Source organism: Populus euphratica, unplaced genomic scaffold, assembly GCF_000495115.2.
Source record: "Populus euphratica unplaced genomic scaffold, PopEup_1.0 scaffold2.1, whole genome shotgun sequence".
Taxonomy (NCBI): Eukaryota; Viridiplantae; Streptophyta; class Magnoliopsida; order Malpighiales; family Salicaceae; genus Populus; species Populus euphratica.
The window spans coordinates 4792372-4813174 of record NW_011499846.1 but is presented as its reverse complement, the minus strand read 5'-3'; the positions used below and the strand labels follow the sequence as shown (position 1 = coordinate 4813174).

General features: G+C 34.2%; 2 protein-coding genes and 1 long non-coding RNA gene across 5 annotated transcripts; 1 reads left to right on the top strand and 2 right to left on the bottom strand.

Moving 5' to 3' along the window:
* Positions 1 to 1141: 1141 nt before the first annotated feature.
* Positions 1142 to 1987, bottom strand: LOC105133973 (uncharacterized). Its single transcript, XR_843911.1, has 2 exons — positions 1382 to 1987; positions 1142 to 1301 (listed from the first exon to the last, which is right to left on the bottom strand). It is a non-coding gene; the product is annotated as an uncharacterized LOC105133973 (long non-coding RNA).
* Positions 1988 to 6884: 4897 nt separating this feature from the next.
* Positions 6885 to 12094, top strand: LOC105133947 (SKP1-like protein 21). Of its 3 annotated transcripts, none has more exons than XM_011038122.1 (10): positions 6885 to 7346; positions 7491 to 7670; positions 8223 to 8447; positions 8656 to 8847; positions 8929 to 9039; positions 9153 to 9231; positions 10091 to 10194; positions 10281 to 10456; positions 10901 to 11034; positions 11775 to 12094. In XM_011038122.1, exons 2-10 carry the CDS (start codon positions 7635 to 7637, stop codon positions 11819 to 11821), a joined length of 1104 nt encoding a protein of 367 aa, XP_011036424.1. In that variant the 5' UTR covers positions 6885 to 7346; positions 7491 to 7634; the 3' UTR covers positions 11822 to 12094. The 3 variants fall into 3 exon arrangements, with proteins under 3 accessions (XP_011036424.1, XP_011036432.1, XP_011036440.1); XM_011038130.1 differs by having other exon boundaries at positions 6886 to 7346; positions 11684 to 12094; XM_011038138.1 differs by having other exon boundaries at positions 6888 to 7346; positions 11690 to 12094.
* A 575-nt stretch (positions 12095 to 12669) lies between these two features.
* LOC105133966 (signal peptide peptidase-like 4) lies at positions 12670 to 20606 on the bottom strand. Its single transcript, XM_011038149.1, has 14 exons — positions 20348 to 20606; positions 19533 to 19691; positions 19300 to 19411; positions 18662 to 18781; positions 18325 to 18476; positions 18029 to 18211; positions 17093 to 17127; positions 16225 to 16387; positions 15609 to 15662; positions 15184 to 15276; positions 14949 to 15091; positions 14425 to 14495; positions 13632 to 13715; positions 12670 to 13026 (listed from the first exon to the last, which is right to left on the bottom strand). Exons 1-14 carry the CDS (start codon positions 20480 to 20482, stop codon positions 12914 to 12916), a joined length of 1617 nt encoding a protein of 538 aa, XP_011036451.1. The 5' UTR covers positions 20483 to 20606; the 3' UTR covers positions 12670 to 12913.
* Between the last annotated feature and the right edge of the window lie 197 nt (positions 20607 to 20803).

Here is a 20803-nt window from a genome sequence, read left to right as displayed (position 1 = left end):
GCCCAGAAAATGTAATCAACTACTACCAGACCGTTTCTTGTACAAGGCTATATGTGCTCAGAATTTGATCCAACATGGCCTAATTCAAAAAATTAACCATTAACTAACAAAACGAGAAGGGAAAGGTATATGCTTTTCGAAAGATGAATGAATCTTGTATCTATGCTATCATGTTGGGTATCAATTAAATTACAAGAAAGAAATTTTATCATGATACACATGTGGGTGTGATTATTGATGGTTTTTAGTATTGTGGTAATTGTTATTATTGTGGTTTGAAAAAAATTATTTTATAAAAAGTATTTTTAATGAAGATTAATTTAAAAAAATACATGTTTGGTTAAAATTGTGGTTGAAATTGAGATTGAATAAAAAATAATTTAATATGTTTGATTAAGAATGCTTTTGAAATTGAAGCTATAAAATAAATTAAAAAAATATATTAATATTTATGATTTTTAATTTAAATATTTTAGATTTAACTATTGTTATTATATCATGAAATAAATCATATTTTATATAAAATATTTTTTATTATTTTATTAAATTATCTACAATTCCATTACATACAAAATTCATCCAACAATAACTATAATTTTCATAATTTTTTGAACATGTAATAAAATAAAATAAAATATTATTAGAAATAAAATCAAAATTATAGTATACATAATTTTAATTCATCTTAAACTAATTATTTAAAAAAATAAAAAATATTGTTCACGTTTGCATGACATGACATGAACAATATAAATAAAATCAATTCATTACACTAGATTTAAAAAAAAAAAATTCACAGAATAGTAACTCATAAATTAATTCATATGATATTCTCCACGTAAATAGTGCCAGATAAATCTATTTAATAGTATACTTTAATAATAATTGCCAATCAAATACTCTCATTTTAGCTGAGAAGGAACGAAGCAAACAAGAAATTTAGTAGGCCTTTAAGTTTTTCCCCTCTTTTGGGAGCGCGGGCAAAAGTAAATTGAAAGTAGCAATTTTTTGTTCACAAAACTGTCAATACAAACTTAATTTTCAATGTGATTCCTCTCTAAAATCTATATTTTAAATATTTATCAAACGATTAATTTATCGTGGTCGGAACAAATCACAGTTCCAACCCAAACACCTTCCGACGCAGAACTTTTCTCTCTCGATTAACTCAATTAAAAATACCATGGTAGTTTTAAAAAAATGGCGAAAAGGATGCAATGAAGAGTCCAACTAGTTTTAGGAGAACAAATCTCCTTGTTGGTGGGCTGTGCAGCAAGCTTGAGACCTTGACACGTAGTTTTCTACAATATTAAATGGAGAAATTAAGAGCTGTAAATGCAAATGAAATCTTATTAGTTAGGTAGATGCAACGCCCACCAACCTCGCCAGTAATGCTCGTATTCATGTTTGCTGGGGCTGGTGTTCAAACAACGACTGCTTGTAACATGAGGATTTGACGACTACGTATCAACTGGTTTTAATCAATACTTGAAGATTGATTTCCGTACTCTTTGGGATTGCATGTTGAGAATTCTGTGTTATTGTTGCTGAGAATCTAGTGTTTCCAAAATGACCACTGATTATCCCTGTTCTATAAAAGGATCCTTCCTTAAAAAAAAAACAAAGAATGGGACGGATTAGCAGAGGGGGACTCCATAAAGCAAAGGAGATTGGAAGGGACAACAAGAAAAAAATTGGATGAGGAAAGCTTCATGGATTAGAAGAAATTATGTTCTTATTCTCCCATTTTCCGATGATGGTAAAGGAGACCAATTCGAAAGTACCTATTTTGTCCAGAATGCAACGTTTGCTTTTAAAGTCTTTTGTTAAGAGGATTGTTCCAAGGATAATATGATAAAATTATATTGTTTGGTCATCTGGAACAGGAGGGAGGTAGAAGACTCTAGTTTTTCTCCTTTGAAAGTGGAAGAGCTTGCTCTACCAGTCAGGTGAATGGATTGAGGAAAACGAAAGGCTAGAAGAAGCAACGAAGAGCCTGTCGACAAGAAGATAAGAAGTGAACGAACGAACCACGAATAAGAGGCTTTGGGAAAGATGACAAGTGCTGGCGACTGAGGTTGCTCTTTTCTTCATTGGCTGACGCGTGTAAGACGATATTTCTCCTCAACAAAACGACACAGTACAAGTAAATGAAGAAATCGAGAGAAGATCAAGAAAACGACCACGTTTTAAGATGAATCACAACTAACGCCTACCGTATCTCTAATTGAAATTCAAAGCCATGGCCATGTGAATAAATAAGGAAGCAGAATTGCTTGAGGAGGTGGGAAAATGCTTCTGAGCAACTTTTTTTTTTTTTAATTTAAAGAAACCTCAGCATATTTTATATATTCAGCTTAGCAAATAAAACATTAATTATTTCAAGTTATTATAAAAAATACATATCTTTAACTCAAATTCAAAATTTATTATATAGATTTCAAGTTTTTTACCACTACGTTATGTTATTTAAAGACTTCTAGATAAAACAAGTGAGCTAGTAAGCCCAGGTTACCTTGAATTTAACTTGAAATTTAGTTTAGAAAATTATTTTTTCATTTGGTTATAAGTAATCAACTTATTTATTTTAAGTTTCTTTAATTTTTATTATTTTTAATTTAAACTTTGAGAATTCAGTAAAAGTGAGTCCTTTATCGTTTGGACTTTCATCATTTCACTTATGGTTCTAGTTGGGTTCGTTATAACTTGGTATCGAAGTGGCATTCCTTGGGAAAAAAATGGTGAAGGTACTGTAGTTTCACGATTGATGAAAACAATAAAAAAAATAAAGCAATAACAAGACACACAACAGCATGATCAACAACATATTTTGGAAGATACAGACCAGCAATTGAGAATCATGTTAACAAGGATGAAGCAATTATTTAAGGCTTTGGAAAAAAGGCCGGTGAATTTACCATCTACTTCCTCTACAGAGTCGATCTACAATAATCACGGGTATAAGGAGGTCCCATGGGAGGAACACCAGCTTGTTCAACTCAAATACAGTCGTCTGGAATTTCCACGATTCAATGGTGATAACCTAATTGGTTGGGTTCACAAGGAAAATCAATTTTTTATTTTCCATAATACCCAACAACAGTACAACCAGTTTTTATACGAAAGGGAAGGCAATCAAATGTTATCAAGAACCGGAGAAGATAAATCGTTTAGGTGGTGGCTAAGTGATAAAGACTTAGAACTAAGGGGTTTGCTCTCTCTGTAGTATCAGGTTCGAGTCCTTAATTGCTTATATGGGTTGGGTTCACAAGGAAAATCAATTTTTTATTTTCCATAATACCCAACAACAGTACAACCAGTTTTTATATGAAAGGGAAGGCAATCCCATGTTATCAAGAACCGGAGAAGATAAGAGTCCTTACAAGTGTGGAAGTGATAAAGACTTAGAACTAAGGGGTTTGCTCTCTCTGTAGTATCAGGTTCGAGTCCTTAATTGCTTATATGATGGCCACTGGAGGCGTATATAGTCGTTAACTTCAGGGCCCGTGGGATTAGTCGTGGTGCGCGCAAGCTGGCCCGGACATCCACGTTAATCCAAAAAAACAAAAAAAAAAAGAACAGGAGAAGATAAGAGTCCTTACAAGTGTGGAAGCTTTTGTAAAATCTCTTCAAATTCTTTGTATCTTCGTTTAGAAATACTAACTTACTAATTCATATTTTTAAAAATTTAAATTTTTTATTAAAAATTAATTTTTTTATATGTTTTTGATAATTTTAATGCGTTAATTTTAAAAATATTTTTTTAAAAAATAAAAATATATTAATGTAATATATTTTAAAATAAAAAATACTTTAAAAAATTACAACTACACTTACAAACAAACCCTTGTATAATGACCCTATAAAGTTCCTTCTAAACTCAAGACAAACAATGATAGTTAATATATATAGGATCCAGTTTGATATACACTGAAGTCGGGCTAGGGGTCTCTCAAATTCATATCGTTTTAATTGATTTTCTTGGAGGATTGAGAGACAATATTAAATTTGAGGTTAGAATGGTGAATTTCTATAATTTAGTGGTTGCCTGTGGATAAAAGAAAAATTTGGCTATTGCAAAGAGATTGTGGAGATCTAGTCCAACAAGAACTCAGGTGAGAAATCCATTTCAATCTTTGCCTGGGATTTATACTAAATCTTTTATACCCACACAGAAACTTATCGAGATCTAAATTTAGAAGAAAAAAAAGATAAAGAGCTTTGTTTTAAGTACAATGAACAGTGAACCCCATACAACAAATGTTGTGGATCGAGGATATATTTGATCAAATAAGTTGAAGATTAAACTGAGGAAGGAATTTTTAAATATTCTCGGAGATCTTAATGACTCGGGAGACCCTAAAATCCTAAAACCATGAAGGTGAAAGGTTAAGATAAGAGATTAGCTTTTTATGGCATTTTACTTGGGATCAAGTGACTTAAGGTTATTGGGCCAATTTTATTGGACCCAACTTCACTGTTTTAACCATGAACTTCCAACAAAATAGGTTAAAAGTTCAAATTCAAGGATTAAAGTTTAAAATTCAAAAATAGATTACAACCCAATATTTCTACAAGAACTTATAAGAGTACATGAGGGGTTGATCTTATAAGATAGGAAAATGGAAATTGATTAAGCTACTTTATACTATGGTGGAAGAATTACTACAATAATTTCAAGATCTTAAAGGACCATCTCCAATCAGGACTCACAATAATCTTATTGTGCTGAATAAAGGAGCATCTCGTATCAGTGTGAGACTAATCGCATGACTATAAAAGGCTAGTGGAAGAAATACTTGAATTAGGCAAGATAAAGCCTAGTTGAAGTTCTTTTTTCTTCTTCAATTTTATTGGTTAGGAAGGTAGATAGTTCACGGTGAATGTGTATCGTGCTCTCGATAAAGAAGTAGTTAAGGAAATATTATCAACGCCAGTAGTAGAAGGGTTACCTGATGGGCTCTGTGGTTCTTAACTATATGTTCTGGTTTTGATTAGAAAAAGGAGTCCAATTAACTATTTTTTAATTGAAAAAAATTCAATTAAAAAAATAAAAAAAAAATCCAAATGCGGGTTTGTAACAGCCCAAATCAATCTCCAAATAAAAATAAATCTAAAATAAAAATAAAAAATTAATTTTTATAAAAATCACTTGCTCGTTCATCTAATAAGTGTTTAATTATCATCTTCTATTTATTTTTTATTATTTACCTAGCTTGTTATTTAAATTACATAAATATTTCGTCAGCTATTAATTTTATAATCAATCCCATTTATCATCAAATTTAAAATCAATGCAATACAAGTTTATGTATCCTTATGATTTTTTTTTGGAATGGACTTCTTTTTAGCATTTACTATATTTTTTTTTCTCAACTATATATAGCGAAAAAAGTTAATTTTTTTAATATAAAAAGATATCTGGTCATTAATAATTTGAGTAAATTTAAGCTAATTTGACTAATTCATGATCTTGAATAACATCAAATAAAGGAAAGTGAATAAAAAAAGTTGAAGCTCTAACTAATTTTAAAAAATAAAATTGAAAAAAAAAATTTTAAAAAATAAAAAATAAAACCTTAGGTTAACCTGGGTTTACTCCACCAACCATTAAAAATAAAATTGAAAAAAAAAATTTTAAAAAATAAAAAATAAAACCCTAAGTTAACCTGGGTTTACTCCACCAACCATTACATGAAATTGTGATAAGATTTGTTATAAAATGACTTGGAAAAAAAGAATCAAAGCTAAATAAATAAATATAGCACTTGAAAAAAGAAGAGTCACATTTGGTTAATCTAATGAAATGTGATCTAAGATAACCTTATAAAAAAAAAATTACAGATCCAGTATTCTAATATCAAATAATAAAATTATAAAAAAAATAATAAAAATACTAATTTTCTCTAAATCTAAATATAGTATGATAAAAAAAGCATGAGAAAAAAATAGTAAAATACCCTATGATTCAACCTTTAATTTTCTTGTCTTTTAAAGACAATGAAGTAATTATATTACATGTAAAAAATGAAATTACACGAGCTATATTCGCCTTTGATTCTTTTTTGCCTTCAAATGGCTTCCATGAAATTCAGCTGTGTAAAACATATATATAAAACTGTCCTTAATCAATTTGCAAATAACCTACGAGTCCTATGAAAAATCCCATTACATCCCTATAAACAGGCCAAAAACTTTGTCCATAGAAAAGCAGAGATGTAATCAAATTATGCAAGTACACAATGAAGTGTCTTAGGATCTGTATTAAATAATTGAGCTTCTTTATTTATTTTTTATAATTATATAAAATGCTAGAATGATTTAATTTTATAACTCAACTAGTTATAGATTAATAAATATTTTAATATATTATTATTTTGCACGGTGATCTTGTAAAAAATGCCATGTTAATTATATAATTATTTTTAATCATATAACTCCTGTCGAAGTTAAATTGCAACCATAACGAAATCAAATATTCAAGAAATATGATTATTGACCTAAATTCTAAAACTCATATAAAAAAAATAAAAATCACGATATAAGCTTTTTAACTGATCAAATGCAAAAGAATATACTGTAAGAAATTCAATAATCTGAGAGCTTCACCGATATTCTATTTTATTTATTTTTTATGCGAACACATAATACGAAGTGACCTATCCAATCTCATAACCCTCACAATAACATAACCTTCGAAGTTAGTAATTAATCTTTTATTAACATAACTATATATACATGTCAAAAATAAATCCCTCATCCCATAATTCTCAATAAATTGCGATTGTTTTACTATTATATATATATATATATATATATATATATAAGAGAGAGAGAGAGAGAGAGATTTTATTTCAAAGTAAATCATGCCTGTGACTTCAATTTTCAATAATCATAGTATTTTTTTTTGAAAGAATAAATGTTTTTTTTTCAATTTCAAGCAAAATCAGCTACCCTCACCATCTCCCGAGCTCCACTGCATTACTTGTATGCTTTTTTTTTTTTTAAATTTACCCAAAAATTATTTTTTTCAATAAAAGACCAATCCTAAAAACGGGTTAACGTGTGTGCGGCGACGTTTTACCGGACACGAACGCTTAGACGGCGACACGGCGCGCAACTTTCACTCAGATAAATCGCAAAGTTTCGCAGTCACAATCTTAATTTTCTCTTAACTAATCTCTCCCTCTCTCCCTCTCTCCGTCTCAAAACCTAAAAATTAAAATTCATTCACTCTCCCTCCCTACCTCCCTCCCTCCGTCCCTCACGCACGCACTATTATCATTTCCGATTTCGCCGCCACCTGTCAAACCCCCCCTCCGCTCCCTCTCCCATCCCCCTCTCAGGTACATTAATTTACATGCACATGCATATAAATTAACCGTTAGCTTATTATTCTTTAATCTAGGGTTTAGTTTTATGTTGCTGCATTTTATTTTAACTGTCTTTGGAGATTGAGAACTGACAGGTTAAACTTTTTCTCTTTGAAGCTTTCTTTCTCCCTCTCCAATTTGATGGAGGACTTGGAGTCTTGGATGTTTTTGTAGATTTTTAGAAACTTTTAAACGCAGCGTTTTGTAGTCGTCCCTGCACTGCGAGCCAAGGAGATACGTCTTTTGGATATTGTTTGTCAAATGTCAGAAGTTGATATGGCTGTTATTAAACCTGAGGTTTGTTTCCTTTTGCTTTTCTTATTGTTTTTAATTTCTTAAAAGAATTTCAACATTCTAATTAAATTTCTGCTTTTATTAGTTGTATCTGCACTTGTTTTCTGCCATTTTATGGAGAAAAAATCTGTTTTTTTATGTGCAATTATCTCCTTCCGCTAGGACGGCATATGGTTTGGTTTGAGTTGATTGGTTATCAGTCGTGGAATGTAGGCCTTAACTGTCCATGTAGATGCAAATTGTATGTTCTCTTTTGGCAGCAACATATTCTTGGAATGATGGTAGTAGATTTTGCATTATCAATGCTGAATTGGTGAATACCGACTCATTTCATTGCTTTTTTTAAGCTTTTGCAACTAATATTATTCAAGTTAGAAACAAGAGAGTTAAAGCATTGTGTATTTTCTAACCCCTTTGTATGATTTTGTATTTTGATCCATGATCTCTTGTTTATTTGAGCTTCCTCTTGAAGTCCCTGTTTATTGTGTGGCTCTATTCTGTGTTATAATGAAGAATTATTCAAAAGACTCAAATTATGCTGCTATCTGTTGTCAGATGATGAAATTGTATATCTGGATACAGACCACGGATGGTGCAATTCAGCAAGTGGAACAAGAAGTTGCCATGTTTTGCCCTATGATATGTCTGGAAGTAGTACAAAAGGGAATGGGATCCTCTAAGAATTGTGCTATATCTCTACCTCAACGAGTCAGTCCTGCCATGCTTAGCCTAATTCTTGATTACTGTAGATTTCATCAAGTTGCTGGCCGCTCTAACAAGGTTTCTTCACATTTCTGGCATCACATACGCTGTTTGTTGGCTTTAAATTTGTTTCTTGCTCTCAGTAGTTGATGTCAGAAGTACATGTTAAATAGGAAAACTTGAACCGAGCACTTACATGTCCAGGGAGCTGTTAGTTCATAAAAGTTCTAGAAGATGAAATAGCATAGGTGTAGCACAACTTACCCTAGTCTGTTTTTTTTTTTAGGAACGCAAGTCTTTTGATGAAAAGTTTGTTCGAATGGATACAAAGAGGCTTTGTGAGTTGACATCTGCTGCTGACAGCCTCCAGTTAAAGCCTTTGGTTGATCTTACTAGTCGCGCACTTGCTCGAATCATTGAAGGGAAAACCCCCGAGGAGATACGTGAGATATTTCATTTGCCTGATGATCTAACAGAGGTGTCTGGTACTTGTGAGAACTGTGTGTAGCATGAATTTTTCATACACGCTGTGATTTTAACTTTGGTCCCACTGATTTAGGAAGAGAAGCTAGAGCCTTTGAAGAACACAACTGATGATCCACGAATCCGACTTTTAAATCGGCTGTATGCAAAGAAAAGGAAAGAACTAAAAGAGAGAGAGAAACTAAAGGTTTTCTTTTCTGTCCAAACTGTCCTTCTAGTGTTGATACTTCCATCAGTCTTAATCCTAATCAAACTGCTAGTTGTGGATTGTGATTGGGCTGGGCCTTCCATTTGTTGCAGGATGTTGATGCTGAAGAGGAGCATGTGGATGACCGCTCAGTTGATGACCTCTTGTCTTTTATCAATGGAGGAGATGGAGGTATGCTCAAGTGTTGCTCAACTGTAACTTGTCTTACTTCTGATTCCTAAACCATTTTCTGTCTTCATGATGTAAATGCTGAGGTTTGATAATATAATCCCAAACCTGCCAGTGAATATGACAATGCCATATCATAGAGTATAAAAACTAGGAAATACCTGTTTGTAGTTTGTACAGCATTACTTGAAAAGAAAATAAGTAGAATGGATGTTTCAATCTAGAAATTTGTTCTTTCAACTCCTATTTGGAATAGAATGATTAGAGACTTCTAGGTTCAAGAAAACCAGGGCAAGAAATTTTATGTTCTCCAATGATTGTTTCATTTTTGTTAGTGGTGTCTGATTTGGATGATAACAAATGAAAAGAGGAGTGTGAGAGCTTGGCAGGACTCAAGTAATAAAGATATATGTATTGGTACACCTTGATAGAAATGCATGCAGCTCCTTATTAAACATTTGAGTTTTATGGGATCGGCATTACTGTAATTTTCTTGGTTGATCATATTCTTAAAGGGACCTGGACTTGATTCTTCATCTGTGTTATTCATATAATTTCTAGTTATTTCTGGATTTTTTGTTGCACAGTATTGGTGTATGGAATTGTATTTTTTGTTAAAGATTCAGTATAATCTGCCTGATAGTGCAAATAATTTAGTGACTACCAAGCATATATAAAAGCATTTCAGGTTTCAAAAGATGAATTGCTGTTGTAAATTTCTTGTTGTGCTTAGATGATCAGAACAATACCATTGACACATTATTGTATGTCTGTTTTTAGTGACTTTTAGTCTTTATATATATATATATATATTTCATATGCTCTTGAAGGCCTTACTGGGGGCAAGAAATTTTCTTCTCAGATTCTAAAGGGATTAAAACTTCCAAGAATAAAAAGAAGCACAGAAAAAGAAAAGATCTGCAAAAGCGCGCCCCTTCAAATGAAGCCATTGAAACGCATAAAAAGGTTGGGCCACCTTGTTCCCATCCCTTATCTTTTGAAGTAATGGGGTTCAGCAATAGTCAAGCTTCTTTTTTGTCACAATTTCTCAGGAGTCAAACGCTGCTACTTCTCTACGCCATAATGCCAAGGTGGATCATGAATTACAGTCCAGTCTTAGTGAGAAATTAAAGTTACAAGATGCGGCAGGTGAAATTTTTGCACCTACAGTGGAGTTTGAAGATGTTGATGATGAGATAGATCCAGCTTTAAAAGAAGAAATTGATAGGTGAGCATGGACATGGATTATTAATGTATTTTATAAACTGTATGCTCATACACGTGTGTGTGTGTGTGTGTGTGATCTGTCTGCTGACCATTTCCAGCAGTACTTGTTCGTGCCTTCAATAGCATTGTTTAAAAGTAAGATGGTGTCATTCATGTTTGGTCGTTGAGAACTTACCATGGCAATTATTTGGGCATTCAAATTATTTGTATGTATTATATTTTGAAGCTTCTGGATTACATATTGCAGCCTTTAAGTCTTTTGAACATTTGACATGATGTTACTGGTTGAGCTTTCACATATGGTCATTTCCTGTTGATAATGCTGTGGATTGGAAAGAATATTACACCCTTCTTTGCACTCTCCTCCATACCATGGTCTTTGTTGCATTCGACATGAATATTAGTACTTTCAGGTTTGGTATTCCATAACATCTTTTTTCCCCAGGGAGGTTGAAGATTTTGCTCGAATACTAAATTCAGATTGGCCTGAAAGGATGCAGGAGCTTCTATCTTTGGGTCAAGAGAGGAGACTGACACATTTATCTGTTAATGGCAATGGTGCCTTGAAAGGACATGCAAGTATGCCCTCTTTTCCCTTGTGACTTAAAGTTTCTCTTGCATGTGGTGATTTTGTTCTCTGGAATGTCCTGTTCTTTGTGTGTTGGTAGTTGCCTACTTTAATGCTAGCATTTGGTTTCTTCCTCTTCCTGTAATTTGATTTGCGGGATCAGAGATTCAAATTGTTAAATCAGTGGTATTACCCAAACTGTATTCCATGTGAATTTCCACTCCCACCCATTACATGCATGGTTTGGACCATTTTGTGTATGCTATAGTCCTTAAGAATCTTGTCATTTTAGTCTGCATGATTGGAAAATTGGAAATTCTTGTCTTGACTTGGTTGTTTTATCCAGTGACATTTGTTCAGGTCTTGCAACAATGTGATCTTGAAATCTTTAATTCACTTGACTTTGTACTTTTTAGTGGGCACCATGAATTTGCCATGTAAAATCAGAAAAACTAATATGTTTGAGCAGAGGTCTGGAACCTGAGGTTTCAGTTGAATAATGAGCTCCCGTAGTTTGTGAATGGATTGATAGGATAAAGCATTATCTGTTAAAATGTTTATTAAACAATGCCAGCAGCATTAATTGAACCTTAATCCATTATAGCTACCATGATCATCGTGTTCCTCGGTGACTAATTAAATGATTGTTTGGATGGGGAGGACCAGATCCTGGGCAGAAATGAATATTCCAGTATGGATTCTCTCTCAGACAGCCGATGGCTGGAACAATTTTGACCAGATCCTAATGCAGGTAGCATTGACGGCAACAAAAAGAGGATTGCATTGTCACTGATGTGAATTTACATGTAAGTTTTTTCCTATTTATTTATTTTATTCTTTTTCTCATAAAAGGAAAAATAGAAAGAATTGCCTGTGCTTTTTAGGAGGCAATTTGATTGTAGGGGCAACATTTGTACTTTAAGATAAGGAATAAAAATGCAAAAGCTGTTCCATGAGCCAGCTCTGCTCAATTGTTATTATCTGGTGTGGGGTGGTTGTGCTGTCTGTTAATGGAAAGAAACTGCCTGTGATGTTATTTGTCAAGGAATAGCTATCATCATTCCCAGCTGAGGATCGTCTTCTCTCTCTCTCTCTCCTGAACATGAAGAGATATTTATACCTGTTCAATGATTTGGCAGAAATTCCTCTGTTCAGAATGGCATTTTTGATGGTTGTAATTGCTTTAGGCTTTTTTGCGGTGTGCATAGATGATAGACCATAGAGCACAGGTTGACGTTTGCTATGGAGCCTTCTGATAGGTTTTTTAGCGTAGTTGTAGAATAGCAACCACAACGTGGGATAGCGGAAAGGAATGGAAGATGCAGATGATAACAATTTCTGGTCATGACTTGCATCTTTGAACTTTTTAATTCTGGAACACCCATATTAATAGGTAAATGCTGAATCGAGTGTTTTAGTGGAAAATATGCTGAAAGAAAAAGGAACGATCCTGCATGCCGTTCAAATCGCAAGACTTGCATGTTCTTACGCCAGGGGTGGTGAGTTTATGCAAGTTGTGCTACTCCGGGGGGACAGAGTCCATGCTGGAATAAGCGACTCCCAGAGAGCGGCTTCTTGTGATGAAATTAAGACCATACAATAATAAAATAACAAGACATGCTGGACCAAGCAGACGTTTAAGAGCGTTGGGAATTAAAGTAGTTCGATTATGCAATATTGGCACAACATATCTGCTAATCCGAGGCGATAAAGATCCTTGGCAATTAGTCAAGCTAATTTTACTCACTCCGGTTTCAGGCGGTTAATGGCCAAAAATATTACAAGCTCTCCTACAACTTATACAGGTAACATTTACGAGCTCCTTCTGTATGCTAAAACTAAAACCAGAACAGCTAGAGGGGCGCAGCACATTTACATGCTTGTATTTTATTATTGAGAGCCAGGGGGTTGAAATTGGATGTGCGGGCAGTGCCTTTCAGGTTCTCCCATTGTCCATAATGTTTTGAGATCACCTCGTTGCCTTCCCAGCGTCAGAAACGTACCTGCATCCATGATTAAAGAATTAATCTCATGCGAATTATGTAGACAAACAAGAATGACCGCTTAAGGAGGCCACCTCTGTAATTCCCATATACGAAACAGGCTAGCGTTTGATTTGTTCTTTTTTCCTTTTTTTTTTTGTGGTGGTCTAGACCATTTAAGCATTTTGCTCCATGCTATCCCTTGAACTTCAAATACTCTTTCTTGATTGATAAATGTCAATGCTTGATTTAGTCAAGGAAGGGATGAGTTTTGAGCAAATGCTTTGATGGTCTCAAGAACCCTGTACCACGGAGATGGTATTTGGGCTGCACAGGGTCCTCCATTTTCAGCTGGCAATTGCCTAGGGTCCTTCAACATCAACTGGCCAAAATACATTTTCAAACCAGGGTGCACTTTTGCATGCAAAGGAAATGCTTACGTGGCCCAAGTGAAAGCTTGCAAGAAATTGCCACTATTGTTTCCCAAGAGTAATATGGGTAATTTCTGGACCTCCACTTGGAGCGGGGTGCTGTAGAAACTTATTTTAAACTATAAACCTCTCCACTAAAGGGGAATTACCCATGGGCTTCACCCAATGGTTATGTTGCTGCTGCTTAGTACTTACCAAGGGTGAATGGAACAATGTAAAGCAAAGCTGGCTGGCCATGCCCATCCATCATGTTCAAAGCCAAGTATGTTATTAAGAGACCTGCACATTAACAAAATGTGGATAGTAATGATGGCGGTCATTAATTACAAAAACATAAAACACCCACAAAGTCAAGAGTCACAAAGCAACATTCATTTTTTATACACTGCTTCAGATAAACTTGTTTCCTATAAACCATGCCTAGTTTCAAACTATATGATCCATCCTAGGAGAATTTACACCGACAAATTATTAACTGGATGTTGACCTTGATCTCTTGCTGTAGCCTTAATCTCTGGTAGTATATAGTGCAGAAATATATGAACATCTTGTCCTTTTTATTTAAGGTTGCCAAACTATATCACACTTCTTGGAACTCCTTTGAAACATGAAAACTGTTTGCAACTGCCTCTATATGTTTCATCATCACATGATGCAGCCCTTATTAAGCAGCGGTGATGATCCAAGTTTAATGTGTGCAGCACATGAATGTGTGTGTATCAGCTATGGAAATTTTATGTTGTCTTTCTTTATCTCCTCCTCACAAGTAGAGTTCAATGCATGCTATTATTTCCTAAAATCTTTTTGCACAGGTGGTCAAATATACTTGTATATGGCTCATATGTGCATCCCATTGATAATTTCTATCAGTTGCTTTTAACTAACAGCCTTCCATGCTTGAATAACAAATAATGAACTAAAATGTTAAAAGTTATCTTATGAACCACAGTGATGTGTCCAGGTCCATTCACTTTAGCTTTTGGCATACCTAAACCATAAGCAGTCATTGCCCACAAGAAGTATCCGGCTCGAAGATTCTTCTTTGCAAGCCAATCATATCTGCAAAATGACCAGCACTACTCAACTTACAAGCAGTTAAAACATCATATCAAATCCCAGTCAGTCAAACATATCAAAGTAAAAACATCCATAGGTATTATGACGAGAATAGACCTTGTATAGTTGATGGGCCAAGCATCATAGCCCATTCCACTTTCATCTGGTCAAAATATGGTTTGTTTGACAATAATTTCATGGCCTTGCAACTTAAGAGGGAAAAAGAGAGAGAGAAAGGGGCAATTTCCAATTAAAGAATGAGTGTTTCTGCACAATCATGGCTATACCATTCTGAAATCTTATCAATTTCAGGCCTGCTAGAGGTAACCAGAAAGGCAGGACAAGGAAGCTGACAACAATGATAGTCACTTCTGGAGAAATGGAATACTTGCATTTTCAAGGGAATTAAGGGACATTGTCATCAGCTGAGTTAGTTATATGGATTAAGATTCAAACCTCAAAGAAAAAGCTACAAGCAATCCTGGTAAGATGATGTCACCAAACCCAATTATGCTATAGCCACCCCAAGGATCAAACATCCGTGGGATTTTCAGTAGCATTGGTATACCATCCTCTCCACTCTTATCACCACGAGCTACCTGTAAGAAGAGGAAAGACGTGAAGATTTGAATTTTCTATTAATATATACATTCATTACCAGGATCATTCAGCGGGCCTCACCACAACTTACCACTATCATCACACTCTCCTTGAACCACCATTTGGAAACAAAAACCCAGAAGATGTCATACAAAAAGGCACAACTTAGAAGAACTGTTCCAACCTGACCATTATTATTATTTTTTAAACCAAAAGAAAAGAAACTGCATCAAAATCAGCATATTGAATAATGTAATCATAGTAGTTAAAATGCATTTGATCACCACTATTTATCAAGTACATCAAGATCTTCTAGCATAATGTACTTGTATTAGTTATTGATTTATATGCCGTCAAATTCTCTCTATCATGAATTTTAACTTGGCTAAGATGTTATATCCCATTCCTATGGAAAATGACCTAGATGACATTAAAAGGCTATCAATGAAAACAAATAAGGTAGCACTAGAACTGTGCAGTGGGAAAACAAACTAATAGAATTGACTTTTTGATCACCTTGAGATTGGGCACACGAACAATCTGAAGAACAGTAATGATCAGAGCAATACCCTGATTGATGCAAGAAAAAAGGAGAAATTATCAGTTGGCCTCTTCCAATCAATTTGCAATGATATGGAGAAGGTGAAAAGGAAAAGATAAAACAAATTAGAACCTTAGACATTTGAAGGTACAAAGACAAATAAACTAATTCTATTGCAAATACTTCCATGATAATGGAAGCATTACATCTTTAACAAACTCATGCTAGTGCTTCACTAGTAAAATCTGATATTCAGTTACAAATTCTATACATGCCTCCGAATTTTACCATTAAACCATATTATTGCTAGTGCTGTAATCAAGTTTGTACAATTTAGACATGACATTAAAGATATTTCCCATTCACCTTTTCTACTTATTTGTGCTCGCTATTATTAGAGAGATTATTGGCTTGATGATGGTGGTATCTATTTAAGGGAGGGGAAACAAACATTATGCTTTCCATATAGGATAGCGATTTAAAACCATAGGCAGCCTAGTGGTTGTGTTCTATGGCATGGAACTTCACAAACTATGTATGCATGAAGAGAACAGCAGCAAGATGAATGCAAGTGAAAAAAAATTGTCTTACAAGGATATCTTGACCAATCCAAGCAAAGGAGACACGGCGGAAAACTGCCCAAACAACAGCAAATGCTATGCAGAAAGGAGAGACTGCCAAAGTCAGATATGAGACAGCTCCAAAGAAGGGAACTTTAATAAATGATTCTCCAGCAGGTTGAAACCATCTGAAACTATAATTGTTAGCTGTCAGTTATATGTTCCACGGGAACTTTGAAAAAACAAAGAAATTTAACAAATGTAGTAAAAGAGAAGAATAGAAGAGTAACTAACAAAAAAATACAAGTAATGCTGCTGAAAGAGGATAACATAATTCTTATACTGTAGGTACTGGGAAAAAAATAATCCCAAAGTCATTTGTTTGGCCACATTTAGTGTTGCATAAAGCAATTGCCACATTTTTTGAAAAAATAAATCCATGATTATAGATGGTCCTCAGACTAAGTTTATCAAGAAACAGTAAACACCGTGGCAAGTTAACACTGAAGGGCTGTCACACAGATAATCATTTTTCTAGAACCAACATGCATAACTATTAGGGGTACAGTAAAATGAGCTCTTAAGAAAAATAGTCCAAGATCTGGAAAGATCAAGACTGGCTGAGTTCTTTTAATTTTTCTTTTCATATACAGTTCCAATAATAAATAATTAAGAGACAAGCCCATAGTAATGAATGATAAGAATGCTAGGGTGTGGTTGCTCAGCTAACAAGACAAAATCCCAATAGAGTGCCAACATAATCAGGTAGTAGAGGAAAATAAAAAAAATGTTTGAAGTCATGCTTCTTGTCCTTTTATTCTTATCACACGGATAAAAATTCCAACACAAAACAATTATGTTGAGAATTAAAATGCAGAAAGGGAAAAGAATACACATACCATGATAATAAAGCAACCAAGCAAGTTTGCAAGCCCTATAAGCATGAAGAGATTTCAAGGTTCAACATTCACAGTAAAAAAAAACTTCAGAATGATGCAATCTGAATCAACAAGTTCAAGCGAAGCTTGAAAGATTTATGGAAACTTAGGCACTTAGACTTGCCCCACGTTTCACCAATAAATTGTCTATTTGATGATTGAGAAAAAAATAAGACAAACATCATGGAAAATAATTTTTCATGGCATATCAGGCAAGGTTCCCCTTTGATAAAAATTGAATTGCTTTCCATCAGTTTGAAATAACTGAACCATTTAGATCACTTTCATTAACACAATTGGACATTTTCAACTAATTAGTTCCTACAATTTGATGCCTCACAAATCAGAAATCCTAGAGACCTTTGATCAAATTTGCTTCTCTGACAACACTATACATCAATTCTAGTCCTAAACATGGATTAAAAAGTGTTCCGACAACGCAAGTTCCAAAGAACTAGTGCCTGTAAAAATGTATAGTGTAGAATATAGTACATTACAGGCTTGAACAATGAAAAAACAAAATAAAGAATGAAAAGAGACCTTTGCAACCAGTTGAGACCTATCTGTCAGTGACAATCATAAACTGAAATGTGAAACCAGTAAAAAAATAATAATGATAGCAAGCTAGTGTGATGACAAAATTTGATTAGACCTCAATAAGATCTCAGAATAAAATGCAGATTTAAAAAGGAGAGTAGCATAGATCCAGAAAAGGGTGATTGAACATCTAGAAAAACCTGAAACTTTTAAGCAAGTTAGAAATAGGGGATAAAACCAAGTAAAATCGAGAATCCATGCATACAAGTTTACATATGCATGCCTATGTGTCTAAAAAAATAAATAAAGATGGCAGGTACATTGATAAAAAAATTAATAATCAAAATGTAGCTGACCCACCTCCACTCCCCCAATGCAGAACAGAACCACCAGAACCTCAATAAACCAGTATGACATAAGCTTGTAAAGCATAACCAAGAAACATGAAGCAACCACGACAAAGAGAATTGCAGATGCTGTGTTGATGTTAACAATACCACTAGAGCGAACACCATCCATATCTATAAATTCATCCGAACCATCCTGCAAGCACAATGTCAATTGCTTATCACTTGAAAAAAACAGGGATCTAAACCACCAAGGATTATGCTTGACAGCAATTGCAAAAAATTATCTGTCTAGATGCCCAAAATGACCTTTAATAGCTTATCCTGCTCTATAGCAGCTTCTCTAGCACTCCACGCGGACCAGTAAGAAGAACATAAAATGGTGCCAACAGCCATAAGCCATAAGAACACTTCTGCAACATCTACCACTGGACGTCGTGGAGAGTATAACTGCACTTTAACTGAGGAAGGGAACATATGGAAGTGCAAACAAATGAATGCCCCATTCAAACAAGAGCCAAGTTTGCATATTAAGGTTTAATAACGATGCGACTGATTCATGTACAATTGCATCTGAAGAAATGAAAAGGCATATCCAACTGTGCTACTGATATAAGGGAATGAATGAATATTGAGAAGTGCAAACCTGTGGAGCTGCTCGTCAAATATTTTTCCAAGCTTGCACCAGCATCTTGTGGGAGCATGACAGAAGCAATGCCAATCTTTACATCAGTTTCATTGACTTCACAAACCATCTTGAAGAGTTCTACAGAAGAAAGTTCCAAGAGTAAATCATGAAACCAAAAATGCAAACATGACCAGTATTGACTTTTGTTCGTAAAGAAGCCATAACTATTTTAAGTTTGACAATTTACTTAGGTAGCACTCACATGTTCTAAAAATATTTGTTTTACATTTTTGAATAAAAAAAGGATTTTGTTGTAGAGACATTTCCGATTGAATAAGAATACAAGTGGAGTTTCTCCTGAGAGTTTTAGTTTTACAGAGTCAAAGCAGCAGAAAATAAATGCATTTTGGAAGTAGAACAAATGAACAAATAACACGAATAACAGCAATTATGAGAATATAGATGTCTGTTGAGAGGGAGAGATCAGTGACACTTGTATACATCAACATAAACAGAACATGAAGAGCTAGACAGATCAGTTATTTTAGTGTTGAGCTCCAAGAGATCTAATGCACGGCAGCATGTGGGCATGCAAGTCAATCGAGAGGGTTTTGAATTGATACACACAGGACGCACAAAATGTCACAAGCAAATACCTGTCCGGTTGTTTATGATAAGAATAGCTGAAGCACCAGCATCTTCAGCAACATTTGCCTTCGCTGTGAAGCTACAGTTACCTCGGTGAGCCAAGATCACCTCCCCTGAAAGCTACCCGGCAGCGAGAAAGTCCAAATTATAAGAAAATGAATAAATGAACACTATTTTGAATAACTAATTAAAATTTGAGCAAGATAAACTCTACAAATAGTTCAGAAGTTAAAAAAAAAACCTTATTTCTGGGTTTACTGCAACAGTCAGGAGGGTCAGCCAGAGCAAGTGTAGATAAATTCGTATGTTTTTCCTTAGATTCCAAAGTGAGGCCAAAACGAGCACCAACACCAACATACTCAATGTCTTCTACGCCATTAATATAAGTTGGTACTTTGACCTATAAAATAAAATTCAATAACAGGTCAAATCAAACGACATTTACAAATGCCAGTAATCATTTTTAATTTCTCATTCACTATTGAATGAGTAAAAGAAAAACTAAATGGAAATTAATTCTTTTTAGATAACAAACGATTCCATCAATTAAAAGAAAAGATTATATAGAAGCGGTTAGAAGCATTAGCCATCCTCAAGCGAGCAGAACAAAACTCTGATAAATGTAAAATTAATTTTTTATTTTCAAATTATTTTTGGAACAATTATTTCATAATATTCAAACAGAAAAAAATGGGAATCATCTAAAGCGAATGTCCTCTCAAAGCCTACAACTACTATTCATTTTTTGAAAAATCAATTGAACGATCAACTGCGTACAACTTTCCCTCCTTTGCTAAGCAACCAAACATAAATCATCATAACAATAAAAAATAAAAATTATAAACACTTCAGTCAATCCAAACGAAGCTAATGCAGTTACCACCACTTCGCATCAAAATTGAACTAACAATTCATCGCAAAAATCAGCTGCCTAAAAGTTAACAATTTGCTTCAGTTTCCTCTCCTCCAATTTTCTCACCATCCAAACAGAATCAACAGAGAGGATTTGCAGATAAAAATTAAATTGAAGTAAGGAATTTTTCCTCGGAGCTTTACCAGAACGAAATTATTTTCACAGCCAGGCCGCTTTGGAGCGACGTCGTCCTGGTGCACTATATCACTAGCTGATCCAAAACAAAAGCTTGAAGCTAAAACAACTATAAATACATATATATTTTTACAAGTATTCATTTCAAACTAAATAATTTGAAGTTTCCTTTTAGGGTTTCAGCAGAAAGAGAGAGAGAGAGGAGCAGGAAATGTGAAAATGGAGAGAAAGCATGTGTTGTACTTGTCGTTTTAGGAGGGAGACATGATAAAAACGCCGTGTGGCAACCGTTATCGAACTGGTTTACCTATTGTTTTTTCTTTTTGTTGGTAGGTTTGATTAAACGCGTTGCCTAGCCCGTGTCAATCACTGCCCTGGAATTTCATAAGAGCAGGGTTCATTTATTTTTTTTTCTGTCGAAAACACATTTAAGTGCTTGTTTAGTTCGGGAGGGAGATTTTTGT